The sequence below is a fragment of the Typha latifolia genome, chromosome 3 (genome assembly GCF_019914945.1).
Source record: "Typha latifolia isolate L0001 chromosome 3, TyphaL0001v2, whole genome shotgun sequence".
In the NCBI taxonomy this organism is placed as follows: Eukaryota; Viridiplantae; Streptophyta; class Magnoliopsida; order Poales; family Typhaceae; genus Typha; species Typha latifolia.
The window spans coordinates 4,700,660-4,723,690 of record NC_133088.1 but is presented as its reverse complement, the minus strand read 5'-3'; the positions used below and the strand labels follow the sequence as shown (position 1 = coordinate 4,723,690).

At 36.4% G+C, this 23,031-nt stretch overlaps 4 protein-coding genes and 1 long non-coding RNA gene across 6 annotated transcripts; 3 read left to right on the top strand and 2 right to left on the bottom strand.

The window, feature by feature from the left end:
* Positions 1–4,066: 4,066 nt before the first annotated feature.
* LOC140783914 (uncharacterized) lies at positions 4,067–5,016 on the bottom strand. The gene is made up of 3 exons (XR_012108201.1): positions 4,882–5,016; positions 4,694–4,766; positions 4,067–4,588 (listed from the first exon to the last, which is right to left on the bottom strand). It is a non-coding gene; the product is annotated as an uncharacterized lncRNA (long non-coding RNA).
* On the top strand, positions 4,931–9,434 carry LOC140783912 (wall-associated receptor kinase-like 14). Its single transcript, XM_073131044.1, has 3 exons — positions 4,931–5,952; positions 7,584–7,652; positions 8,011–9,434. The coding sequence occupies exons 1-3, from the start codon at positions 5,241–5,243 to the stop codon at positions 9,264–9,266; spliced, it is 2,037 nt and encodes a 678-aa protein (XP_072987145.1). The 5' UTR covers positions 4,931–5,240; the 3' UTR covers positions 9,267–9,434.
* Positions 9,435–9,780: 346 nt separating this feature from the next.
* Positions 9,781–12,672, top strand: LOC140783911 (uncharacterized). Its single transcript, XM_073131043.1, has 6 exons — positions 9,781–10,001; positions 10,099–10,141; positions 10,235–10,618; positions 11,205–11,545; positions 11,616–11,838; positions 12,400–12,672. Exons 1-5 carry the CDS (start codon positions 9,915–9,917, stop codon positions 11,832–11,834), a joined length of 1,074 nt encoding a protein of 357 aa, XP_072987144.1. The 5' UTR covers positions 9,781–9,914; the 3' UTR covers positions 11,835–11,838; positions 12,400–12,672.
* A 405-nt stretch (positions 12,673–13,077) lies between these two features.
* On the bottom strand, positions 13,078–16,452 carry LOC140785327 (thioredoxin-like protein HCF164, chloroplastic). Of its 2 annotated transcripts, none has more exons than XR_012108422.1 (5): positions 16,192–16,452; positions 15,279–15,494; positions 14,229–14,332; positions 13,516–13,850; positions 13,078–13,269 (listed from the first exon to the last, which is right to left on the bottom strand). XR_012108422.1 is itself a non-coding variant. In XM_073133174.1 (5 exons), the coding sequence occupies exons 1-4, from the start codon at positions 16,375–16,377 to the stop codon at positions 13,568–13,570; spliced, it is 789 nt and encodes a 262-aa protein (XP_072989275.1). In that variant the 5' UTR covers positions 16,378–16,449; the 3' UTR covers positions 13,078–13,269; positions 13,521–13,567. The 2 variants fall into 2 exon arrangements, 1 of the variants encoding a protein (XP_072989275.1); XM_073133174.1 differs by having other exon boundaries at positions 13,521–13,850; positions 16,192–16,449.
* A 2,088-nt stretch (positions 16,453–18,540) lies between these two features.
* Positions 18,541–23,000, top strand: LOC140784266 (NASP-related protein sim3). The gene is made up of 6 exons (XM_073131562.1): positions 18,541–18,970; positions 20,292–20,533; positions 21,475–21,681; positions 21,774–21,864; positions 22,012–22,210; positions 22,420–23,000. The coding sequence occupies exons 1-6, from the start codon at positions 18,699–18,701 to the stop codon at positions 22,771–22,773; spliced, it is 1,365 nt and encodes a 454-aa protein (XP_072987663.1). The 5' UTR covers positions 18,541–18,698; the 3' UTR covers positions 22,774–23,000.
* Positions 23,001–23,031: the final 31 nt, after the last annotated feature.

Here is a 23,031-nt window from a genome sequence, read left to right as displayed (position 1 = left end):
CTCAGAATGATAGCTAAAGCTTATCGATGGGAGCGTGGAATTATCGACTATCTAGCAAGTGGCACAAAAAGTACAATATAGTTGAAAGAGGTATCTACAAATATATCTTTAATCACCTAGAATTACTTTTGATGATATTATCTATTATAATAATCTAACACTACAATGTTTCTCTCAAATATATATATATAATCTAAGACTAAGATGTATTTATTTGGAAACAAGAGAGTAGATGGAAGAGTATTTTAGATTTAAGAGGGAGCCAACTAGTGCTATTTATTGAAATTTACTAAAACATTTTTGTACCAAATAAACATGGCTCCACCCTTACCCTTATATCTAATGAATATTGGCAGATATTTATTGTAATTTTGACCAATAATAATGTTTCATATGAGAATGGCTTGATCATAATTCTAAAAGAAGTATTCTAATTTATAATATTAAAATATAGAGTTAATATTAATATAAGTTATTCTATTATTTAGTTGAATATTAGTATAAAGAGTAATAATTATATTTGATGTGATATAAAGTTGATATTAAAATTATAGTCAAGTTATGTTAGAAATTAATGATATTTTAAATTAAACTATGAAAATACCCTCGATTGGATATAAAGCATAGTAATAGTAACTAGGTGTTGATCTAATTTAAAGGCAAAATGGTAATTTTAAATTATTATTAAATTAAATTTTAAAAGTAGTATGAAATAAGATGAAAAAGAATAATAAATTAGTATATTAGAAGAAGTTAAGTTGTTTAGTTACTACACCAAAATAACAGTTTATTCTAGAAGAAATTTATTTCTATTTCACAAGTGAACACGAACGTAATCTATAGGATATTCCATTTTGACTTTTGGGAATTAATTTTTTCACAAGTGAACATCCTACGATATTTATATTCAGATTTTTTTTTAATTTGCTTTAATGCCAAAAAAAAAAAACAATGCTATTAGTTTTCTTATGGGGGAGAGATGGATAGTTACTATTTAGATGAATTAAATTAATTATAAAATAGAAAGGGAACGAAATTTTAAAGTTAGAGGAGGGATATCTTAGAATTTTAGTTTTCTTATTTTTAAAAGTAATAAAATATTCTCTATTTTATGGGTTGATGTTAGATGAATTAATTTAAAATGTCTTCTAGGCGTTCAAAGTAAAATATACTGAGTTGAATGGAAATATCCCTATGACACACTATCTAATAATAAAAGTAAAACTACTCACAATATTTCTGCTTAATTTCCTTTTATTTTAAAATATAACCGAGACTGTACGCAGCTGTTAAGCATCACAGATTACGGTAGGAAATCTCTAAGTTTGATGAAATTTGTGTTCCTATGGAACTTGAGCTATACTGAGGTACAATAAGGACGAGAAGAAAAACACTTGGAAGTTTTGTGTTTTATCTCTAGCAGAATTTCCTATTCAAACTTGGGATGTGTGGAAGTTTTCTGTTCTATCTCTAGCAGAATTTCCTATTCACACTTGGGATGTGTGAGTTTTCTATCTTAATAACGATCTTGGAATCCTTTCTTCTACCTTTTCTTATATATATATATATATATATATAGGGTTTTTTTTTATGTGTGGTGAGAAGTTTGTTCATATTGGAGTGTTCTTAGTCTGATATAGAAACTAGGATTAGGGTTATGGTGATAGGAAGAGTAACTTTGTTCTCTAAGAAAGTTCAAAGTTAGACGGTAGACTAAGGGGTTCTTGATTTATTGCTAGCATTCAATTGTCATAACAAATGGTATAGATTCTTCAAAGATTTTACAATTACTTTGGATATTGAAGATCCTTAGCTTTTTATTATGATTTTTCTTTTTGGTGATGCTATTGATGAAGACTAAGTGTGAGGCTTGTCTCCAAGTCGGTTGCTATTTCTTCTCTGATCTTAATTGTGCTTGGAAGCTTGTATTTATTTGTTATTTAGTTGATACATTGTAGTTTAGTCTGAGATATTAATTAAGGTCATATTCATATTTTCTGTCAAAACAATTATAGTCTAGTATATATTTAGCCAAGTGGGAGATTTGCGCCTAGAGCTGTTGCTCTATCTCTCTATATTATGTATCAAGTTGTAATTGAACATTAAAGTTCGTCGGTTAATGCAATATTCAATCTAATACTTATTCTATAAAAAAAAAAAGGTTTTGTAGACTTCCACTTAGAAAAAGATTTTCTAAGAAGCTAATAGTATTTTAGTCTGAGATATTAATTAAGGTCTCATTCCCATTTTCTCTCAAAAAAATTTTAATTTAGTAAATGTTCAGCTAAGTGTGAGATTTGTACCTCTGACTATTATTTTCTCTTCCTCATTGTGTATCAAATTGTAGATTTATGCAATATTCGATCTAAGACTTTCACTAGGAGAAAAGATTTTCGAAGAAGCTAATAGCGTTGTCACGTATAATTTCTTACCAAATTAAATCTATTTTTCAAATATATTAGGAAGTAGGTGAACTTCTAAATAAAAATAGGTTACAGAGAGCTTAGACATTAGCTCTTAGATTTTCTACATAAATAGTAAAAAATATACGAGACCGTATATTGTTGACTCAAGAGCCAATTACTTCCTATAGTGACGTTTCTTCCGGTAAATTGCCAGTATGACTAAAAGAGGCTCTGAGCTTATATTATTACGAGTTTATATATATATATATATATATATATATATATATATATATATATATTTAGAATTTAGTTATGAGCTTATATTGTATAAGTATTTTTGTGTTTAAACTTTAGTTATATTAATTTAATTGGGACAGTGTGAAATTTCTGGACAAAAATAACAAGGGCATCAAACTTACTAACGTTAGGATGACGGTACTACGCAATGAATGATGGTGGATCATGAGATCAATGGGGCACGGATCATAAGAAACAAAAAGTGGCAAGACTTCTGCAACCTAACATCCAGCAATTAAAATAATATAAAAGAAAGTTATTTTAACTAATTTGGCAGCCACTCAGGAGGTGCCAAGTACTGAGTGCAGGAGATCTATCTCCTCCCTAAGGTGGTGGTAGCTCTTCCATCACGCTGATCACCAATATTTCGAACATCATAATCTAAGGACACCATCAGACCACCAATTGTAACAAAAGAGACTAACATAATATCTTAATTGCCTCCTCTCTGCTCTATAATGACCGTTAACCTATCACGATATGTCATGTATCTCGATATACTTGAGATACATGAAGTCTTAACTAATATTTTTTTAAGTCTAAAATAATAAAAAAATTTAATTATGAGTATCTAACTTCAATTATTATCATCTAACAATAAGGAAATGATCAAATGTTATCGGTAATGTATTTCCAATCAAACTAAAATAATAGATAATTTAGAATAAAATACTTAATACAATCGAGAGATAAAATAGTAAAATCTTAAACGGAGGTGAGGATCTCGATGCATTTCGACCGGTACCTAATTAGAAGAGAGATTCTATGAACCAACAACTATAGCTCAGTGAGTGGAATTCACTCAAAAGATACATAAATCTAACTCATAAACATAACTTTTAATATAAATCCAATGTAATCCTGCTAAAGTTATCTAAGAAAATCACAACAAATTAGGCTTTCCCATAGACTTCAAAGTAGACTTGAATTACCACAGAAAATCGCAAATAATCTATAATTGGACTATTCTCTAAGTTATACTAAATATCAATTATGTTTCTTCACTAATATTCTTAGTTATTAAAATTATTATTTTGCACGAAGTATAGCAATGCACTAGATTATATATTTTGCACACAGAAACATAATAATTAAATTTCACACAGAAATATGATATTTAATTTGCATACAGAGCAATACGTAATCTGATAAAGGGCTCGACGTACAAGACAAATAAATGTGAGTGAACCCACTCACTTGAGTCTAGAAGAAATGACTTAAATCTCTAGTTAGCACGACTAAAAATCACCACCTTTAATAATAAATAAATAAATAATATATTTTAATTTAACCAATATTATGATTTCTAAATTTAAAATTAATTCAATGACAAAAATTAGATAATTTAAACCCAAAGGGTTAGGTTGCGATTGGCCTGCAGCCCACTAAATTCTATTATTCGAGATGAGCAAATCCTAATCAGCTAATAATAATGGACTAGGTTGTGGCTTAGCCCATAGCCTACAACTCCTTAATTCAGATCAGGTTGGGTCTTTGGATTCGAAATCCAGACTTGAACTCGAAAGATAAAAATGTTTGGCTCGGGTTCAACTCAAGCCCAACCTTATCTTCTTCCGAGAGAGAGAGAGAGAGAGAGAGAGAGAGAGAGAGAGAGAGAGAGAGAGAGAGAGAGAGAGAGAGAGAGAGAGAGAGAGAGAGAGAGAGAGAGAGATATCGCTAGCGATCACCATCGTTGACAATCTACCTACCATGGCAACACCTTTTTCACCGGCCCAACGACTTGAATGTTTTGAGGATAGGAAAGATCGATTATAGTAACCGATGATGGAAGACCTTCATCTATGGCCAACAGCAACTCGAGCCACAAAAAGGAGAACACCTTCGGCACAAGGCCAATGAAGTGAAGCAGCAACAGTAACTCAAAGCTGCCATCCAGCGCAATTTGGCAACGATGTCACAACCCCACAAATTAAGTATTTCTATTAACTAATTAAATTTTAATTAATTTTGAGGGGTGAGAGAAAACTGACCGATGAAAAGAGTAGTAGTCTATGATTGCTCCGGTGGTCGGAACCCATAAGGTGAGAAGGCTTAACAAAGATTCTACAAATAAGATGACAACGACGAGGTATCATTTGGTTATGAGATAAAAAAAAATCACTATGGATGGTTAGGATGGTTTTTACATCAACATAGTTAGGAAGTCTAGTAAAATAACCTGAAACAGTAAAAACCCCGTAAAGACCGCGAAAGAAAAGCCCCTAATTGTAGAATGGTTGTTCCACTCAAGCCGTTTCCCCTGACCAATTTCGCGCACGCCAGTCCTAAGGGACGGAGAATAATTTTCCACTGGGCAAATATTTAAACAATTTTATGGAGTAAAGCAAGAGACAAGAGAAGGGAAGAGAAGAGAAGAACAAGAAGCCTTGAATTCGGAGTCTTCGCCATTTATGATCTCATCCGCCATTAAAGCTACCAGCTCTGCCTGCCTTAATTATCCCACAGATGGTAGTAGTTATCGTCTCTTCTTCCCCTCTTCCTTATTCCGATATGAGAATTTAGCCCCCTACGAGTAAAATGCTTCGATTCCTCCTTCTCCTCCTCCTTTTGGCTCTCTCTTCGATCGAGCCCATAGAATCCACCGTCTGCGATCGCACCTGCGGCTCGACGACCGTCTCTTATCCCTTCGGCTTCTCCGATAAGTGCCCTATCCGCTTATCCTGCAATTCCACCGGGGGGATCCTAATCGCCGGATACCCTCTCCTCGACTTCCTAAATGGGACCTTGCATGTGGACATCTCCCCTTCCTGCAACCGCTCGATCCACACCGCCGCGCGTCTCTTCGGATCCAACTACGCGATGACGTGGCGCACCGGGCTGTTCCTCCGCAACTGCAGCGCCAAGGCGCAATCGGAGTGCCTTATCCCGACGTCGGTGATCTCGCGGATATCTCGGCAGCTGAGTCCGGATAGCTGCGGGAAGCAGGGGGATAACATCACCTGTTATTCGAATGCGAGGACGGATGGGTTCTTATCCAAGGATAGCATGGCGGGCACCGGATGCCAGTTCCTGTTCACGTCCGTGCTTTACTCCGCGGATCAGCTAGATATGCCGGCGCTCGTGTTCAATACCGCGGAGCTGGAGTGGTGGCTGACCGGCAAGTGCCGGTGCTCCGCCAACGCCATTTGGGAGAATGTGACGACGCCGATGAATGGGACGGGTTGCCGGTGCGCGTGCCGCGAGGGTTTCAAGGGGGACGGGTTTGCTGACGGCAGCGGTTGCGTGAAAGGTAAGCCAACTCTTTCCGATAAATAATTTTCGGTTAAATAGAAACTAATCTACAGAAATACTTTAAATCGATATGGAAAAGGGGTTATTATTCTTGATGCAAATCAAAGACTTATTAATTCTTTATATGGATTAAAAGATCAAATAAATAAAAAAAGTAAAGAGTACAAAATTGGATGATCCTTTACTAAATTCTTATGAGTGGAATTTATTTACACTTGCTCCATTAGAGGTGCTGATTAATTATAAGAATTCTTAATTCTTTAGAGGAATAGCGAATTTAGCTCTGAAAAAAATTCTAGTTATAGCTCACTGAGCTATAGTTTCTGATAAAATCCAGCCAACCACCGCTGACCAACTACTGAAATTTATTACTGGAGAGTCTCATCATGGCTCCTGAGTCCTGAGTCCTGCTATTGTAGCTGGTCGTCTGCAGCGCCAAGTACAGAAATTTATATTACTTTTTGATATTATTTTATAGGTCGGACACTTGGTAATTGAAAATGTTATTTGCTCGAAATTTGTTTACTTTTCTATTTCTTTGGATTAATTACATTTGGTCTTTTTTGAACTATTGGTAGTATAAAACGAGTTTTTGACCCAACTAGACTCCTTTTTATTTTTTTACCAAAATTGATTCTACCTCAAATTTATTATTAAATTGGGTTTAATTTATTGCGGCTCTAATAAAAATACTAAATTTATTAGTGTTTTTAAAAACGCTAATAAGTTCAGTGCTTTTATTGCCAAACAATTTATTTTCTTACCGTTGAAAGATTAAATTAAAGAGATTTATATATATATAACGTTGATCAGTTCATTATTTTAAGACTAAACAAAAATGCTGATTAATGTTTTTACGTAGAAATAAAATATTAATTAGTTCAGTATTTTTATTAGGGTTATAGCAAATTAGACCATATTTAGTCATAAATTTAAAGAGTAATCCTTTTTTTGTATAAAATTTAGAATAGTGCTAGTATGGTCAAAAACTCTATAAAAAACCCATTTTTCTTTGCTTAGGGATAAAATATTGATTAGTTTAATATTTTTATTAGGGCCATAGTAAATTAGACCACATTTGGTAATAAATTTAAAGAGTAATTTATTTTTTGTAAAAAAAATTAGAATAGGGCTAGTTTGGTAAAAAAAAACTATATAAAATCCCCTTTTTCTTTGTGACAACTACCTTTCACTATTTAATATCTCCATCCTTTTGACGATCAGTGAAAGAAAGGGACTTTTAAATGGATTTATTAGTTGCAAAAGGCTCATCATTTAGGGAGGTATAATTATCCCTTTCTTTTAAAGTGTCAGCCAATCAAATACTGCCTAAGTAGCCAGGTACTTGAAGTTGTAGTTGGTGCGTGCTCCACCCAACTATTGATGGGCAACTTGCAAATGGTTCGAGTGGCCTCTTAATTTGGTGAGCGAATCATAGAGGCACGTTTTATTCCAGAATAACTGTTAATTGCCACAACATTAGTAAAATCATTTACTATAAGATGTTTGATAAGTTTTAGTTAGAGGTACTACTCTCAGTACTAATTACTGCAGTTCACTTTTCTATTAGAAAACGGAATAAAGTGAAGTTGTTCGTCAGTCAATTTTTATTAACTTTTTTGCTAGCAGATTGCGGTGGTTCAAACAAGAAATCTGGAGCTTGTAGTGCACGGGCAAGAGTTGGTATTATTGTTGGAGGTAATTCTTATCGCATTATTAATGCTTAAAATATGAACATTAAGGAATGCCAACCCTCTAATTCTCTATAAATATTTTTATTAAGAAGCAACTTTATGCAAATAATTAGGTACTTAATTGGCATGTCTCAATAGCCTCACGACTTGAGTTTTAATTCACAATACACGCAGCAATGGCAAACACAGTTTAGATATAAATCAATACACGTTTATTCTTTAATATGGTATTAGGTCATTAATTGTATCTTATATCTCTGCTATATATATTTAGATCCAGCTTAAGTTAGTATCCTCAACGTAGTTAGTTCCAATTGCCACCCTTTAGATTTTAACGGAGGAATCTTAATTATTCTGCACAGGTATCATAGGAGGAGTTGCTTTGGTGCTCGGCCTAGCTCTTTGCTATAACACAATTCGGCGCAAGTCATTGGCTTCGAAGGATCACCAGACGACCAAACGCCTTCTTTCCGAAGCCTCATGCATTGTCCCTCTCTACTCCTACAAAGAGATGGAGCGCGCCACCAACTCTTTCTCCAACACCCACAAGCTCGGCACCGGCGGCTACGGCATTGTCTACGTCGGCAAACTCCACAACGACGAGCTCGTGGCCGTCAAACGAATCCGACACCGAGATGCCAACAGCATCGGCCAAGTCATGAACGAGATCAAGCTGATCTCCGCCGTCAGCCACCCGAACCTCGTCCGCCTCCTCGGCTGCTGCATCGACAAGAACGAGCAGATCTTAGTATACGAGTTCATGCCAAACGGCACGCTCTCCCAGCACCTACATAGAGAGAAAGGGCGCGGCCTCTCGTGGCCCGTTCGCCTCAATATCGCGGTGGAGACGGCGAAGGCCATCGCCTACCTCCACGCCGCGATCCACCCGCCGATATACCACCGCGATATCAAGTCGAGCAACATCTTACTAGACCGCGATTTTAATCCCAAGGTGGCAGACTTCGGCCTGTCGAGGATCGGCATGACGGAGTCGTCGCATATCTCCACGGCGCCGCAGGGCACACTGGGCTACCTCGACCCGCAATACCATCAAAGTTTCCACCTTTCGGATAAAAGTGATGTGTACAGCTTCGGAGTTGTGCTTGTGGAGATCGTCACGGCCATGAAGGTGGTGGACTTTAGTCGAGCACCTAGCGAGGTGAGCTTAGCTTCACTCGCCGTGGATAGGATAGGGAGGGGACTGATAGAGGATATCTTAGACCCGTATTTAAGGGATAACGAAGAAGATTGGATAATGGAGTCTATTCGGAAGGTGGCAGAGTTGGCCTTCAGGTGTCTCGCCTTCCACAGCGACGTGAGGCCGTCCATGACCGAGGTGGCAGAGGAATTGAAACGGATAAGGATAAGTGGTCCGAACCCAATTCAAGATGAAGAGAATGAATTGGGCCGAGAGGCGGGGTTATCCTCGTCGTTATCCGGAGGGAGAGATAGGTTATCGGGGAAGTCAAGGAGCAGTAGGGGGATGCGATTGGTGGTGAGTGGTGGTGGTAAGGTGGAGGAGGTGAGAGTTGATTCGCCGGTCTCGGTGCAGGATGTGTGGGTCAGTGAGCAGAGCTCGCCGTCGACGAATGGATCGTTGCCTCGTTTTTTAGGGTAGGTAGAGATTATTTAGCGGACATGGTATATATTGCAGTTGTCAGCACTTCAATAATTAGTTGATATCTTCTTCTCCTTTTCTCTCAAGGGATTCAGATGTGAGCTAAGTTTGCAATGACTGGTAATCGAAGTGCATTTTTATGATGTATATGCGATTTTCTTTTCTTCATTTGGTTGTATTGGTGTGCTTAAAATTAATGTGCACGAGGAGGGGATAGAGCTATTTATTTTGGTAGTCTACTCGGCAAAAATTATCATTCTTTTAAACTTATTACCATTCTTTAAAAGTTATAAACAGTACAACATTAAATAATTTTCCCTCGTAGATTTGTTAAAGAAGGTGTGCTACTAAGTCAATAGTTAAAAAATTTAACTAACTTATATTTTGGTTTCCTATAACCTAGCTCGATCAAGCCAAGTATTTAAATTATGAGGTTTTTTCCGCATATTATTAATTATAATCGAGATTAGGGTAAATGGTGACGATAAAGTTAGCAATATACCATGAATGTGATGGGCAATGTATTTGGCTTACCCCTTACCACTTGAAGCGAAGCCGGAGGAGGGGTTTAGGGTTTAATCAACAGCTCCAACCCAACCCAATCCATCCACTCTTCTCTACAGCAGAGGAGAAAAAAAAAAGGAAGAGATGCAAACCCAGTTGGTCTGCTGCTCCGCTCACCGCCTTCCCCCATTCTCACCGCTCCGTCGTTCTTCTACTCCCTCTTCCGCAACTGTAAGAGAAAACCCCCTAAACCCTAACAATCTTTTCATGTTTTAAATTTTTTTGCTCACAGATTCCTATTCTCTCTTTTTTTTTTTACCCCTTACAGCGATTTCTTAGCCTTTCCTTTCGTAAAAATCGCGTTTTGAGAGGTAACATTAACAAGTGTATCGTGTTCTTCACTTAATTTAGTATATAATTTGCTCTTGCAATGTTGAAGTTGCTCCAATTTTGTTTCCTGTAAGGGCCCTTTCGTGCTTCAAGGAATGCGGTGTCGTATTTACCCAATTCGGAGAGCTCTAACGAGGTCAAAGATGCAGCTCCCTCTGTGTCCAACTCTCATGGTGTGCCGGTGGCCGGCTCACCGGAGTCGAGACTAATTCGGAGTTCAGGCACTGTCGGGCGAATTGGTTTAGACCCATTTCGCGGGAAATCGGGTTCGGTTTCGTTCTGTGGGTTGACCCACCAGATGTTAGAGGAGAGGAAGTTGGTTTCCTCTCCATTTGAGGAGGGTAAAGGCTCGTTGGTGTGGATCTTGGGACCTCTCGCATTGGTCGCGTCTCTCGTGTTTCCACAATTCTTTCTTAGCAGCGCTATCGAGGCTTTTCTAAGAGATGAGATTCTTGCAGGTGCTGCAATGCTTTTTATATGCTTTCACACAAGCTTGAGTGATCATTTACATTCTCTAGCAGCCACTGCTTTGTTATTTCTTTTCTGTTATTTATTTTGCAATAGATTTGGTTCTGCATCCATGGGCAAGTAATAGTAGGAAATATTAGGATTAGCTTTTATTCTTGTGCAACAAATAGGGATTGATGAATTATCTCTAACAGTAACCGATGCTTTATGCTCTATAATATCATTTGGCATTTCTGCTAGAGTATAGATTGCTTAATGTCTAAAGTTTTCCTGCTATTTAGAGCGTGGCAAGGTATTGTTGTGTGCGAGTTGTTTATTGCTGATAGGAAGGAAGGATTCTAGGATCTCTGAATTCTAGATAAGCACTTGACACAACACTATAAGCACTTGATCATTAAAAAAAGGTTTAATTTGGAACCATATGAAGTATTTTTAAATTATAACTTTTCATCAGCCTTTAATTTGATGACTTAACATGCTGATTTAGGTAGAGTTTTTTTTTTAATTTGCCTTTTATGTTCAACTATAAATATTTTAAGTTGATTCTGATTTGCAATATTCTATGCATCTATACAGAAATTCTCTCATCCTTCTGTTCAGAGATCATCTTTTATGTGGGGCTAGCCTCGTTCCTATCCATCACGGATCGCGTACAACGACCTTATCTTGAATTCAGCTCAAAGCGTTGGAGCCTCATTACCGGCCTCAAAGGGTACTTGTCTTCTGCCTTTTTCACCATGGGTTTCAAGGTGTTTGCCCCTCTGCTTGCTGCCTACGTTGTTTGGCCGGTTATCGGTCTACCAGCTGTGGTTGCAGTAGCCCCATTTTTGTTGGGGTGTGCTGCACAGTTTGCATTTGAGATTTACCTTGATAAGCGCCGTTCATCTTGTTGGCCTCTTTTGCCAATCATCTTTGAGGTATGAAACCTACATTGTTAATTTCCATTTGTATTAGATTGTGAGAACTGACTGGCTTAATATTTTGCAGGTATACAGATTGTATCAGTTAAATAAAGGAGCACACTTTGTTGAAAGATTAATGCTCTCGATGAGAGGATCATCCACAAATCTTGTACTAATGGAAAGAGGCAGTTCCTTGATTTCTATGCTTGTTGTTCTCCAAATACTTGGTGTTGTTTGTTTATGGTCCTTGATAACGTTTCTTGTACGTCTCTTTCCTTCTAGACCAGTGGCAGAGAATTACTAATGATGTAAGTATATAATACGGCCTTTGCTATTTATATAAAGAGATAATATATTATCTCTGATCTGGCTATTGTTCTTAGATCATGTTGTCCTTGAATGGGTCTGGCCTGAACCCTCATAATATTTTGGTTAATGTTGTGCATCTTTTGATATATGCATATGAAATTGTTCTCTGGAACACTGAAATCTGCAGGTTGGTTGAATCATCGTAGTCTTTTTAGTTAAGGTTCTTCCTCTTCTGAAATGTGCATATAAATTGTTCATGAAAACATTGAAACCTTCAGATTGTTAATCAGATCAACATTAAATGCTGTTAGTTTGTTGCATGAAAACTATTATTTGAGTTGAATTCTGATTTTAGACCATTTGAATATGATTGATCAGTTAGTTTTGACAAAAAAACAAAAACAGTAGAAACACTTGCTGAATTTGGTTCCCTGTTGGATGTGTGAATTTCCTTTAAGTCATTGCTTGAGTTCTGTTTTGATACCTCAAAATAGTTCTCGTATATTAATCTCAAGTAAGTGTTTATTGATTCCTTTTTTTCTTCTTGTATTCTCTTGTAGGTTCTCAACAGAAGATTTGCAGGCAACTGCACATTGTAGCCCTGTGGGAGGTTGCCCAATATGTGTTGCATTCAGCGTACCATCCTTTTTGATTGTTGAGATAGTGATCATGTATAAAGAGGAAATTTATTATCAGCTTATATATTTCATTTGTAACTTAGAGAGTACAGCATGGTTCTTATTTACTGCCAATGTGTACCCAGAATTTATTACTGCGAGATTCTGGAAATGAGTCATTGGTAACTACTATCCTCCAGTTAAGCTTTTGACGAAGAACAGTGTATTCTTGGTGGTGCATATGCTGCGTTGTCACAGAATTCGGAATCGAGAAGAGAAGGTATCTCAATCATCTCAATCGCATGAGAGGTTATCTAGAGATGGTACCTACAAATATATATATATATATATATATATATATATTATGATGCCATCTTTGTGATATTTTCACGTTAGAGATTATCTTATCAGGCAGGGATGCCAAATTAGTTTGATCTCACTATATACAGGTACTAAACAGAAAATAAATATATACATCTATAACCATAAAGTAAAAAATATTCATCCATAATTATTTTTTCCACCTAAAGAAAACACCAAGCTTTAAAACTATAACTATGACAATATTAACATAAACTATTCCCCATCAAGGTGGCTTTCTTCTTTCCAGCAAAGAGGGGCTGAGAATGCCAATCGTCTTTCACATATATCTTTTCTATTATCTTAATATAAGTGAATGTCAAAATCTTACAAACACAATATAGTTAAGAACAAATGTCTTTAGGCACATCTGTACAATAACAAATGTTTCCATGACAAGCAATTTCTCTTCTTGCTGCACAGCATATCAGCTCAGAGCGCACAGCCTGAAGCCTGCCAAAACAATCAACAACTTTGTCACTGTCCAGCAAAATTCCAGGAATCTCTTGTAAACTATACAGTTCAGTCCAAAAATCAACCTAAATCAGACTAGCATACAAGGAAATTAGAAGTAATCAAGCTATTGTTTTCATTTTTAGCATACTAATCGACACTAAAACCAATAAAAATTGGTATTGCAGTGTGAAGATATCGTTGGAACCAATGGAATCATATAAGGGTAGAAAGTAAAGCACTTACCGTACCAATTGATATTCCAGTTGGTGTCAATGTCCATCACTGCAAAACATCTTTAACCATGGCTTCTAGGATCAACAACTTGATGTACTTTTCGGACCTCTGCACTAGAATACTGGCCCACGACTCGTGCATGAGGTATGGTCGTTTCCCCATTAGCAAGGGCAGCAATATTCTCAAGAAAATATTGCTTAGGAAGTCTGCCTACAACATTTCCCTCCTCATTTCCATCCTTATCTAAAAAGGCAAAATGGGGAATGCCTTCCACTCCGAACTCATCCAGCTCTTGTTCCCACTTTGTGTTATCAACGTTCAACATAACAAAATTGACACGACCTCTGGAGAGTAGGATGATAAAAAATCCAAAACAAACATCTTTAGCGATGACATTTGCTAGTGCCGAATAATTAAATGTTTGTTTACAAGATAAAATCATTCTGAATTAAAGTGCTATGAAAATACATTGGAATCAGGAATTGATGACTGTATTGAAATCAGTTTTAGATAATCTCCATCCATGAAAATGTACTTTGAAGGAAGAAAACAGGTTATTGTCACCAATATGTGGTCCATGTCAATAGAGCTTATAGAGAGGGAGTGGTGAAGTTACTGAATGACGCATAAATTACCAGATGCAATGTCTCAAATAAAAAAATTAAAATATTTTCTTGTGAAATAGTATTTCCAAATTAACAATATAAACTGAAGGAGATTACTTGTACTCCTGCTCTACTTTGTAGATGTCTGGAGCTAATTCCCGACATACTTCACACCAATCTGCATAAAACTCCAGAACAGTGGGCATCCCATTTGAAAGAGCCTGTAACACAGTCCCAAAATGAGATCAAAACATAACAGAATGAAAATATGTTTGGAGACCTTGCAGAATCAAAATTGAGTACTTGTAAGTTGTAACCAGAAATTATCTGCATTTCAAGAAACAAGCCAATAAGAACCATTTCTACAATGACCCACTCTCCCAGATAATTACGTCCATCTCTCCACTCATTTCTCAAGTTTTCTCATGAATCTGCATTGGATTGCCCATAGTTTGTGTGCTCATACATCAATAAGAGATGTGCATAAGAAACATATGCACATGTTAATAAGACTGATGCTTACATGCTGTGTGTGTATAGAGAGGTAATAGAATACAATACTTACTCCAAGGATAAACCAGTATGGCAGACTAATTTTCATAGCAGCTTAAGCTAATCCATTGCTTTATTATCTCACTCATACCAGATTCATTAGATTCTTTCCTATTTGTAGGTACCATTTTGTAAGGCTTGTTTTTTGCTTCCAAGAGATCATGGTTTCAAATCTTGAACAACCTCCTTAAAAATGAAGATAAGGTTGTGTAATCTTCTCTCTTTAAAGACAGCCTGTAGGCAAGAGCCTCGTGCACACTGCCCAGGCATGCCCTAGGTGTCATCTCGTGTAACAGTAAAAACTTAGGATAGAACCTAAGAAATCGAGTGGATGGGTACTGAAATTATGCTGCCATAAGTTTTCTTGTTCAACATTGTATGACAAGGCCCAGCACACGGTAATGTAAAGAAAGGACTTGAGAATAAAGGAAAAAGGACAACATCTCCAACTCTGCATTACAAGATATAATGTTGCACCTAAAATTTAAAGAAAGGAGTTGAGTAATAGATTTGGTTTTAATCTTGATGACAGAAACTCATGTCAGATTCTAAACTGAAGCTACAACCACAAGAGCAATTCAGCATATAAGATAAGAAACTAAATGATGGACTAACCTCTTCATATGGTACAGCATTAGCAGTTAGATCTTTCAAAGAAATGCCAAACTCAAGTCTTTTTGACAAGAAGAGTCCTACCGCAGCTACGGTAGAAGCTAATGCGACCCTTCTGTTAATATCTTTATTTGGAAATTCCACAAATCCGCCATTCTGGGAAATACTAGGTGGCGGATCTTTATCTTTTACTGAGTCAGGCTGGCCTGCTTGCTCCTCCTGCGAAAGCAAGAGAAATGAAATGAAAAAAAAAAAATTGAAACTAGCTAATAGCACAGCCACAGGAGGATGCAACTATGTAAACCACATTGAAGTTTTGAAAATTTGTAATATCATATCCATCTTTTAGCAATTCATTGTGAATAATTACAAGAAGATACAAGTAATTTTGGCATATTTTATGATTAAGTGTGAAAATACCAAATGTTTGTTGAGGATATGCTAGTAATCTATCTTACAGGAATTAAAGCAACAATTTATGCTATTTTACCTGACGCTTAATGAGTAATGGCAGCATTCATGATACTGCACGGCTATCATAGATTCATAGTCATGTTCAGTGCATACTTCGTACAAGTTTAATTTGGCATCTATAACCCATACGAGGGTTTCATATGGTTTAGAATGGTTGGTACATAATCCTACAACTAATAGTAACCATTTGACATAGTGCCCCAATTAAGGCTACGGCTTCATACATCTTGCTCGGAGCCTTGCGCCTTAAATTGCCTTCCTTTTCCGATATCAAGATGAAATAATCACACAATTTGCATGTAAACACTACTGGTAGCATTTGGGGCTACAACACTTAAACAGAGAAAATTTGTGGAGTAGCACAAATTTCTCTTACAAGATTGTAAGCCGACGGCTCTAATTTAGAAATAATCTTAGAACGACGAGCAGACTTAGCACTGACCGTAGGAGAGGGGTCGATTGGCGCACCGACCGGGTCGAGTTTGGCTCGACGGGTGAGGCTTCGGAATCCGTGAGTTCGTTTCTGGATGGGGAAAGAAGCCCTCGAGCGGAGAGAGATATCTCTGGAGTCGAGGCGAGAGCAGAGCTCGGGAAGAAGGGCGAGATGAGTGGAAGCCACGCGCGCCATTAACTTCTTGGGAGGCTGCGGAGCACGGAACAACAAGAATGGGGATGACGATGACCGCTCGACGCGATGCCACGTCCAACGTTCGTGACCTCGCGGTAGGAGTGAAAACGGATCCGATACGGATCGGTTAGTGCTGTAAGCATCCGTATATCCGGATGCGAATAGAAATATTAATCGAATAACAAAATTTAAAATTATATTCTAATTTTAAGATATTGATCGGATCTTAAACTTAAACGGATACAAAATAAATCTTAAATAAATGATGACATTTTTTTATACATAATTAATATAAAATACTAAGCTTTGTTTGCTTTGAGTTTTGGGAACCACTAAACTGGTTCAGAGACCCCTAAACTGGTTCAGTAACTAAATATTTTTTTTAATCTTTTTTATATCTAATTAAGTTTACTCTTTAAAAAGTTAAGACTAAGAAATAAGATTAACTAATTGAGTTCAGGAATTAGTCTCAAACTAAACAAGAGGTTAAAGAGTTTCAAAAGAGATTAATATTTCTCTAAATATTATATCTACATAAGATTATTTAGTTTGTTGTATTTGTTAAACTAATATTTGATTGGTTGTATTTTATAATAATGTATCTATTAAATATTATTCACATATATTAAAAAATATTAAATATTGCTAGTAAGATTAAATAGATATAGTGTTTGATTATTTGACTAGGACATTATAAAATTCACACTTCTATAAAAACTAAATTAAATTAAATATTAATGCTCAAATAGTTAAATATTATTTTTAAAATGTCATAGCTATTAGATCACCCACACATTAGTCATTTAGAAATTATAAAAATAAGGACTAATATCTCAAGAAATAAATAGAGATAACCATGATATGCCCTACCCTTGGTGCCTTATTAAACCTAATGGTATAATTGAAGTTTGGAGATTGACCCTTAATTCCATGGAATTCCATAGAAAAGGTTTGCTAAAAGTAATTTGGAATAGTCACACCACTAATATCTGAGCTAATCCTTGGTTATTGCCTATCTCTTTAGAAAAGTGGTTGACCTACAATTATGTCCATAACATTATGCAAAACAAATTATCAATTTAGCATCTATTATATCATTGTTTATTTGCTACTCATCTTTTAATCTTTAGGCTTTTGTTGAGCATTGGTTTAGTGTTACCCTTCCTATCTCTTCTTAGAGGAGCATATGGATTAGATTTAGTTTGGAGGGACCTCTTGGCTGATAACTGAGCTCTTCTTAGGATCTTGGTTGGTGTTTTGCACTGAAAAATTTGGAAGTACAGAAATAATGTGATCTTTAATGAAATTAAGAAAAATCTTGTATAACTATGGGGGAAAAACTCTTCGGCCTTGCTTAGTATAAGACTAAGCTCCGAACTCGATTAGTTAGTCTTAATTTATTTTAGAATAAATTTAATTGGATATAAAAAAAAGATAAAAAAATATTTGATTACTAAACTAGTTCAAGGAGGGTCTTAAAACAAACTCAAAGCAAACAAGGCGTTAGTCTCACATACGAGTGCTTTGAATAGTTGCATAGTGTCTTAAATAAACCTATTATGCTAATTTCTTAATTAGGTGGAAAAGGGAAACATGGGCAATTTATGAAATTTTATTGACTTTGAGAAAATTATATTCGATGCACCAAGATGGAACTTGCTAATATTCTAAGTGATGTTCATAAAGAGGCTTGGGCCCTTGGCACACTAGCAACTAACATTTTTCATGTCACAAAATAATTTTATAATTATATTTTCTCTCGTATATATCTCGGGAAGTCAATAAATATATAGATTGACTTTTGATAATACTTGCACTTGCTTATGGGTCTTCCTAGTGCCTACACTGTAGATTTTGTCCTCCAACATCCATGGAGATTTTTATAATCATGATGATTAATTAATTAAATATCTTATTTTCTAAAAGAAAAATTATATGCAATTGTCTGAATGATGAAAGATTTAGTTTTAATATAAAAAGATAGAAATGCAATAGTTTATCATTTGATAAGGGATAGGCTTTTACCTCAAGTATCGCCTTATTATTTTATTCACCTCACCTCCGTTGACTAACAATATCGGATCGGCTTATCTAATTCACAATCCAAACCCGATAAGGATTTGGATCATCCAACTTTAAAATGCGAAACGGCGTGAATTTCCCGGCAAACCTAAACCGCGGTAAAGCTAAAACCCCAACCGTCCGATCTCTTAACCATCGCATATAGCCTACAAAGTATCGCAAGAGTGCCGAATTCCATTCACATCTCTCCTTTCCGCTCTCAAAATACCTCACCTTTCGAAGCGCGCTTCCCTTCGCCAATGGCATCCCCGCCCCGACCCCAAGAGGAGGATAACACGACCCTAGATGAAGCCCCTGTCGCCTCCGAGAAGGACGAAACCCTAGCCCAGGATGCTCAGACCAATGGCGGTTCCTCGGGTGGGATTGCCGCGGATCTCGCAGGTACCGGAGAAGAGGGTTCCGAGAAAACCCTAGCTCGCGCGGATGAGTGGTTCGAGAAAGGGTCGAAGGCGATAGAGGATGGGGATTTTGTTGAAGCCGTGGATTGCCTCAGCCGTGCCCTAGAAATCAGGTTAGGGTTTCATCATTTTTAGGTGTTTATCTTGCTTTGAGTTATAATCTCAGAGAGGTTCTTGATTCTTGGGCTCCTTGTTGCTTTTATAGCTTCCTAGGAAGTCTTTTCCATTGTTTTTTATGCACATTAGTATTGATGACCTTAATGATCTCTTTATGATAGTAAGCTGATTGGTTAGTGAATTAGTAACGGGTTCTTAGTTTTCTCTGCTAAAGAACTGGACAAATGGTTAGCACTCCAGTTTAAACTATATACAGATGATATTAAAGAATAACTAGTGAGAATGAAATCTGTTATGCACTTATGCATACTAAGGAGGTAAAAGATCAGAAACCTCAAAGGTTCCTAAAGGAGATTCTATTTTTCTCCTAAATTTGGAGTTACTTTGTATTGTGATATTTGGAAGTAGGACATAAACAAGCCAACCTTGAGTGAGCTAATCAGCTTGAAATGAAACAAATATAAGCTCGAGTTTGAGTCGAGCTTGCAAGGGACCAACTCAAGCTTGAGTCAGTTTGAGCTTAGTTCGGTCCACAATTCAGCTCTCTACCTAGTATGGGACTAAAGTTGTTTAAATGAAAATTAAATATCTATTGAATAAATAGAACTCCTTGCTAGGAGCACTAATTTTTGAACCCAGGACATGAAAAGAATGAAGCACCTGATCATCTGCTCTAACAGAACTTTCTTCTAACTAACTAACTAACTAACTAACTATATATATATATATATATATATATATATATATATATATATATATATATATATATAAACTCGTGTAGCATATCCTTTCATGCTGAGTTTAAAAATAAAGTTTGAGCCTGGCTCAGTTCAGTGAACGAGTCCTTTCAAAGCCATTAACAAGCTGAACTCAAGTAGCTTGCGAGCTCATGAGCTTATTTGACACCCCTACCTGGAAGTACTGTTTTGAATCTTCTTCTGCAATCAGTTATCTAATGAAATCATTTTGTAGTTTAGTTTGTAGTTTTCAAAAATTTAAGATTTGCACATATGGATAATAATTTAAATATAATCGCCACACTGTTGGATAGGCAGGCTGAGCAAAGGCATATCGAACAAGACATATATTCTTTCCTCTGATCTATTATATATGAGATCTGTAAATTCAATATTATGATTGTAGTTTTTTGTTTTAAATTTGTTATTTATCTTCTTTTTTTTCTTGTTTCTGTGTCTAAGATGTATTTCACTTTGTAAGACTATTATGACAGTTTATGGATACACGCAGGATATTTTTCATTTTTTGTTGTACCTGTTTTGAGTGGTGTAATTCTTTTTAATCCCTTTGAAAATTCAGGGTTGCGCATTATGGAGAGCTTGCCCAAGAATGTGCAAGTTCATATTATAAGTATGGATGTGCTTTATTGTACAAGGCCCAAGAGGAGACTGATCCATTGGGTAATGTACCTGAGAGTAATCCCACTAATCCAGAAACAGCGAAATCTGCTACTAGTATTGATAGTAGTGAAAGTTCGAAAGCTTCTACTACTAATGGAAAAGAAGATATTCTCAATGATAACAATGAGGAAGCTGATGGAGGTACATTAAGATCGTTTTATTTATCTGTACTTATCGTTGGCTACTCAGTGGTCATTTATGATCCCATTATTTTTATCATTGTTACAGAATACGAGGTATACAGCTGTTCAAGATCATGCCATCTGCTTAATGATGTTGGGCATATGCTCTTTTATTTGCTTGATTTTATAATGATTCTTAACGTGAGATCCATTATCAGATACAAAAGCCCTTCTACACTCAAATAAAACAATTCTCATGTTCTATAATTTTGATGTGGATGTTTTATAAACAGATAGGGTAATCATGTACTCAGTCTGTTCGATAGTCATAGAATATACTAAAATTAATACTAGATGCGTTGGTCTAATCCTTTCCCAACTAAAGTGGTACATGGGACATTATAAATCTACAAATGTATGATTCTACCGCATTCAATATATCATTCTATTTCTTCCTAATAAGATGAAGACAGCAGTGGTGCATCAGCACATAAACTGTGCTGATGAGAACAATGTTTTAATTAAACAGTTAAGAACCATTGCTCACAGTGCTGTAACACCTGCAGACTATTTCTTTGAAGTTCTTTACTGTTCGAGAAACTTTGCTGTTATTCATATGGACTCCACTACTTGTATATGCTTGTCAACCTTGTTCTAATAACTTAATAGGACAGGCTCATCAAGTTTTCTTAATTTTATGTCAGTCAGTTATTTCTCTGATAACATCAGGCTTATATATGTGATTTCATACCATCTCTCTCTTACTTTCTGGAGGTAACTAAATATATTTCCTTCCGAAAAGAAATGTTTTGCTAGTCAGCTCTATGTTGTGCATACTTAAACTTGTATAACTCAATAAATCTAGCTGTATTCTCTTTTCTATATCACGCATAACTCTGGGATGCATTTATCTGATGTTTGTATACCCTGAATATTAATTTCATGTCACATCGAGAGAAGGCTCTAGTGACAAGGATCATGATGATGGTAATGATGGAAGCGAAGGGGATGGGGAGGATCTGGCAGAAGCAGATGAAGATGAATCAGATCTGGATCTGGCCTGGAAAATGCTAGACGTTGCAAGGGCAATTGTTGAGAAGAGCCCGGAAGCTACAATGGAGAAAGTAAATGTCTGGGCTGCTTTGGGAGAAGTCTCAATGGAAAGAGGTTAGTACAATAATTATGTTTATGCATTATTATCAGTAACTGTGGATTTGGTGTATACTAACTAATATGTGTCATCTATATTTTAATTTCAGAGGACATTGAGACCTCTCTGAGTGACTATCTGAAAGCTCTATCTATACTGGAACATTTGGTCGAGCCAGATCATCGCCGAGTTGTGGAACTGTATCCTTATTATATAAAATATGTAGATCAAATAGCTAAATTTTCTTCTCCTTAGGCATCTATTAAGAGATGCCAATAAAAATAAGCTAACAATTACTAGCTTATTGACAGTACTACTTATCATTAGCTCCCTTAATTTGGTCTTAGGAATTTCAGAATATGCTTGGTGCTGGAACTGGGATCAAAGATTGGAGAGGCCATACCCTATTGTGGAAAGGCTATCTCATTGTGCAAGTCTCGCTTACAGAGACTCAGAGAAGAGGCAACTAAGGCAGATTCTGGAAAGTCTAGTTTGGAAGATGAGATAGAGTTGCTAGGTGGCATATTGACTGAACTTGATAAGAAGGTATTGCAGTTCTCTCTCTCTCTCTCACACGCACAACACACACATTTTCATGCACACTTTAGCATGCAAACACAAGCAGGCCCTTTTCATATGAGAGAAGGGGGAACAGCATTAATACATTACCTCTTTACAACAATAGTCGTGCTTTACTATTTATATTATCTAAGCTGGCAATAAGATCAAAATAAAAGTTGTCTTCTAAAATGCAGCTTGAAGACCTGGAGCAAATTATGGCAAACCCAACTTCTGTCATATCTGATGTTATGAAGATGATTGCTTCTAAGTCATCTGGCGTAAAGAACCTTCCTGAAAGTGTGACCAGATCTCCATCCTTGACTTCTTCGCAGATGGGCGTTATCAGTAATGGTTTTGATTCACCATCAGTTTCTTCTGCAACAAACGGTAGTAGTGTCACACACCTTGGTGTTGTTGGAAGAGGTATAAAGCGGGCTACTGTCAAGCCAAGCAGTGTAGAATCATCCCCCAAAAGGTCCAAGCTGAACTTGCCTGCGGAGAAAGCTGATAGCTGCACTTCTGAGGTGGCTGAGTCCCAGTGTCCATGATGCTGATGCTCTCTCAAAGTAGATTATGTTTCTAATAACCTAGCTCACAAATATTAAACAGTGATGTTATTATCCATCTTTCTGTTAGATGGAGCTTTGATGTACATCCTTATTGCATGCTGAAAGTATATGTATGATGACCAGCTACAGTTATCTTAGATCTTGTTTTATGATAGTTTTTTCTTGTAAACCTGTACATGCCACTGTTATTATTTGCTTTTCACAAACTTGTGTTATTGAGAATGGTTTCAATGGCTA

What these genes read in the sequence shown, in the direction of transcription:
- LOC140783912 (XM_073131044.1), top strand. Translation starts at nt 5,241, where the DNA reads ATGCTTCGATTCCTCCTTCTCCTCCTCCTTTTGGCTCTCTCTTCGATC. An exon ending in CGGCAGCGGTTGCGTGAAAG is followed by an intron (nt 5,953 to 7,583) that starts GTAAGCCAACTC and finishes TTTTGCTAGCAG; the next exon opens with ATTGCGGTGGTTCAAACAAG. An exon ending in AGTTGGTATTATTGTTGGAG is followed by an intron (nt 7,653 to 8,010) that starts GTAATTCTTATC and finishes TATTCTGCACAG; the next exon opens with GTATCATAGGAGGAGTTGCT.
- LOC140783911 (XM_073131043.1), top strand. Translation starts at nt 9,915, where the DNA reads ATGCAAACCCAGTTGGTCTGCTGCTCCGCTCACCGCCTTCCCCCATTC. An exon ending in CTACTCCCTCTTCCGCAACT is followed by an intron (nt 10,002 to 10,098) that starts GTAAGAGAAAAC and finishes TACCCCTTACAG; the next exon opens with CGATTTCTTAGCCTTTCCTT. An exon ending in AAGAGATGAGATTCTTGCAG is followed by an intron (nt 10,619 to 11,204) that starts GTGCTGCAATGC and finishes GCATCTATACAG; the next exon opens with AAATTCTCTCATCCTTCTGT.
- LOC140785327 (XM_073133174.1), bottom strand. Translation starts at nt 16,377, where the DNA reads ATGGCGCGCGTGGCTTCCACTCATCTCGCCCTTCTTCCCGAGCTCTGC. An exon ending in CAATCGACCCCTCTCCTACG is followed by an intron (nt 15,495 to 16,191) that starts GTCAGTGCTAAG and finishes TTGCTTTCGCAG; the next exon opens with GAGGAGCAAGCAGGCCAGCC. An exon ending in ATGCTGTACCATATGAAGAG is followed by an intron (nt 14,333 to 15,278) that starts GTTAGTCCATCA and finishes ACTGTGTTACAG; the next exon opens with GCTCTTTCAAATGGGATGCC.
- LOC140784266 (XM_073131562.1), top strand. Translation starts at nt 18,699, where the DNA reads ATGGCATCCCCGCCCCGACCCCAAGAGGAGGATAACACGACCCTAGAT. An exon ending in CAATGAGGAAGCTGATGGAG is followed by an intron (nt 20,534 to 21,474) that starts GTACATTAAGAT and finishes CATCGAGAGAAG; the next exon opens with GCTCTAGTGACAAGGATCAT. An exon ending in AGAAGTCTCAATGGAAAGAG is followed by an intron (nt 21,682 to 21,773) that starts GTTAGTACAATA and finishes TTTTAATTTCAG; the next exon opens with AGGACATTGAGACCTCTCTG.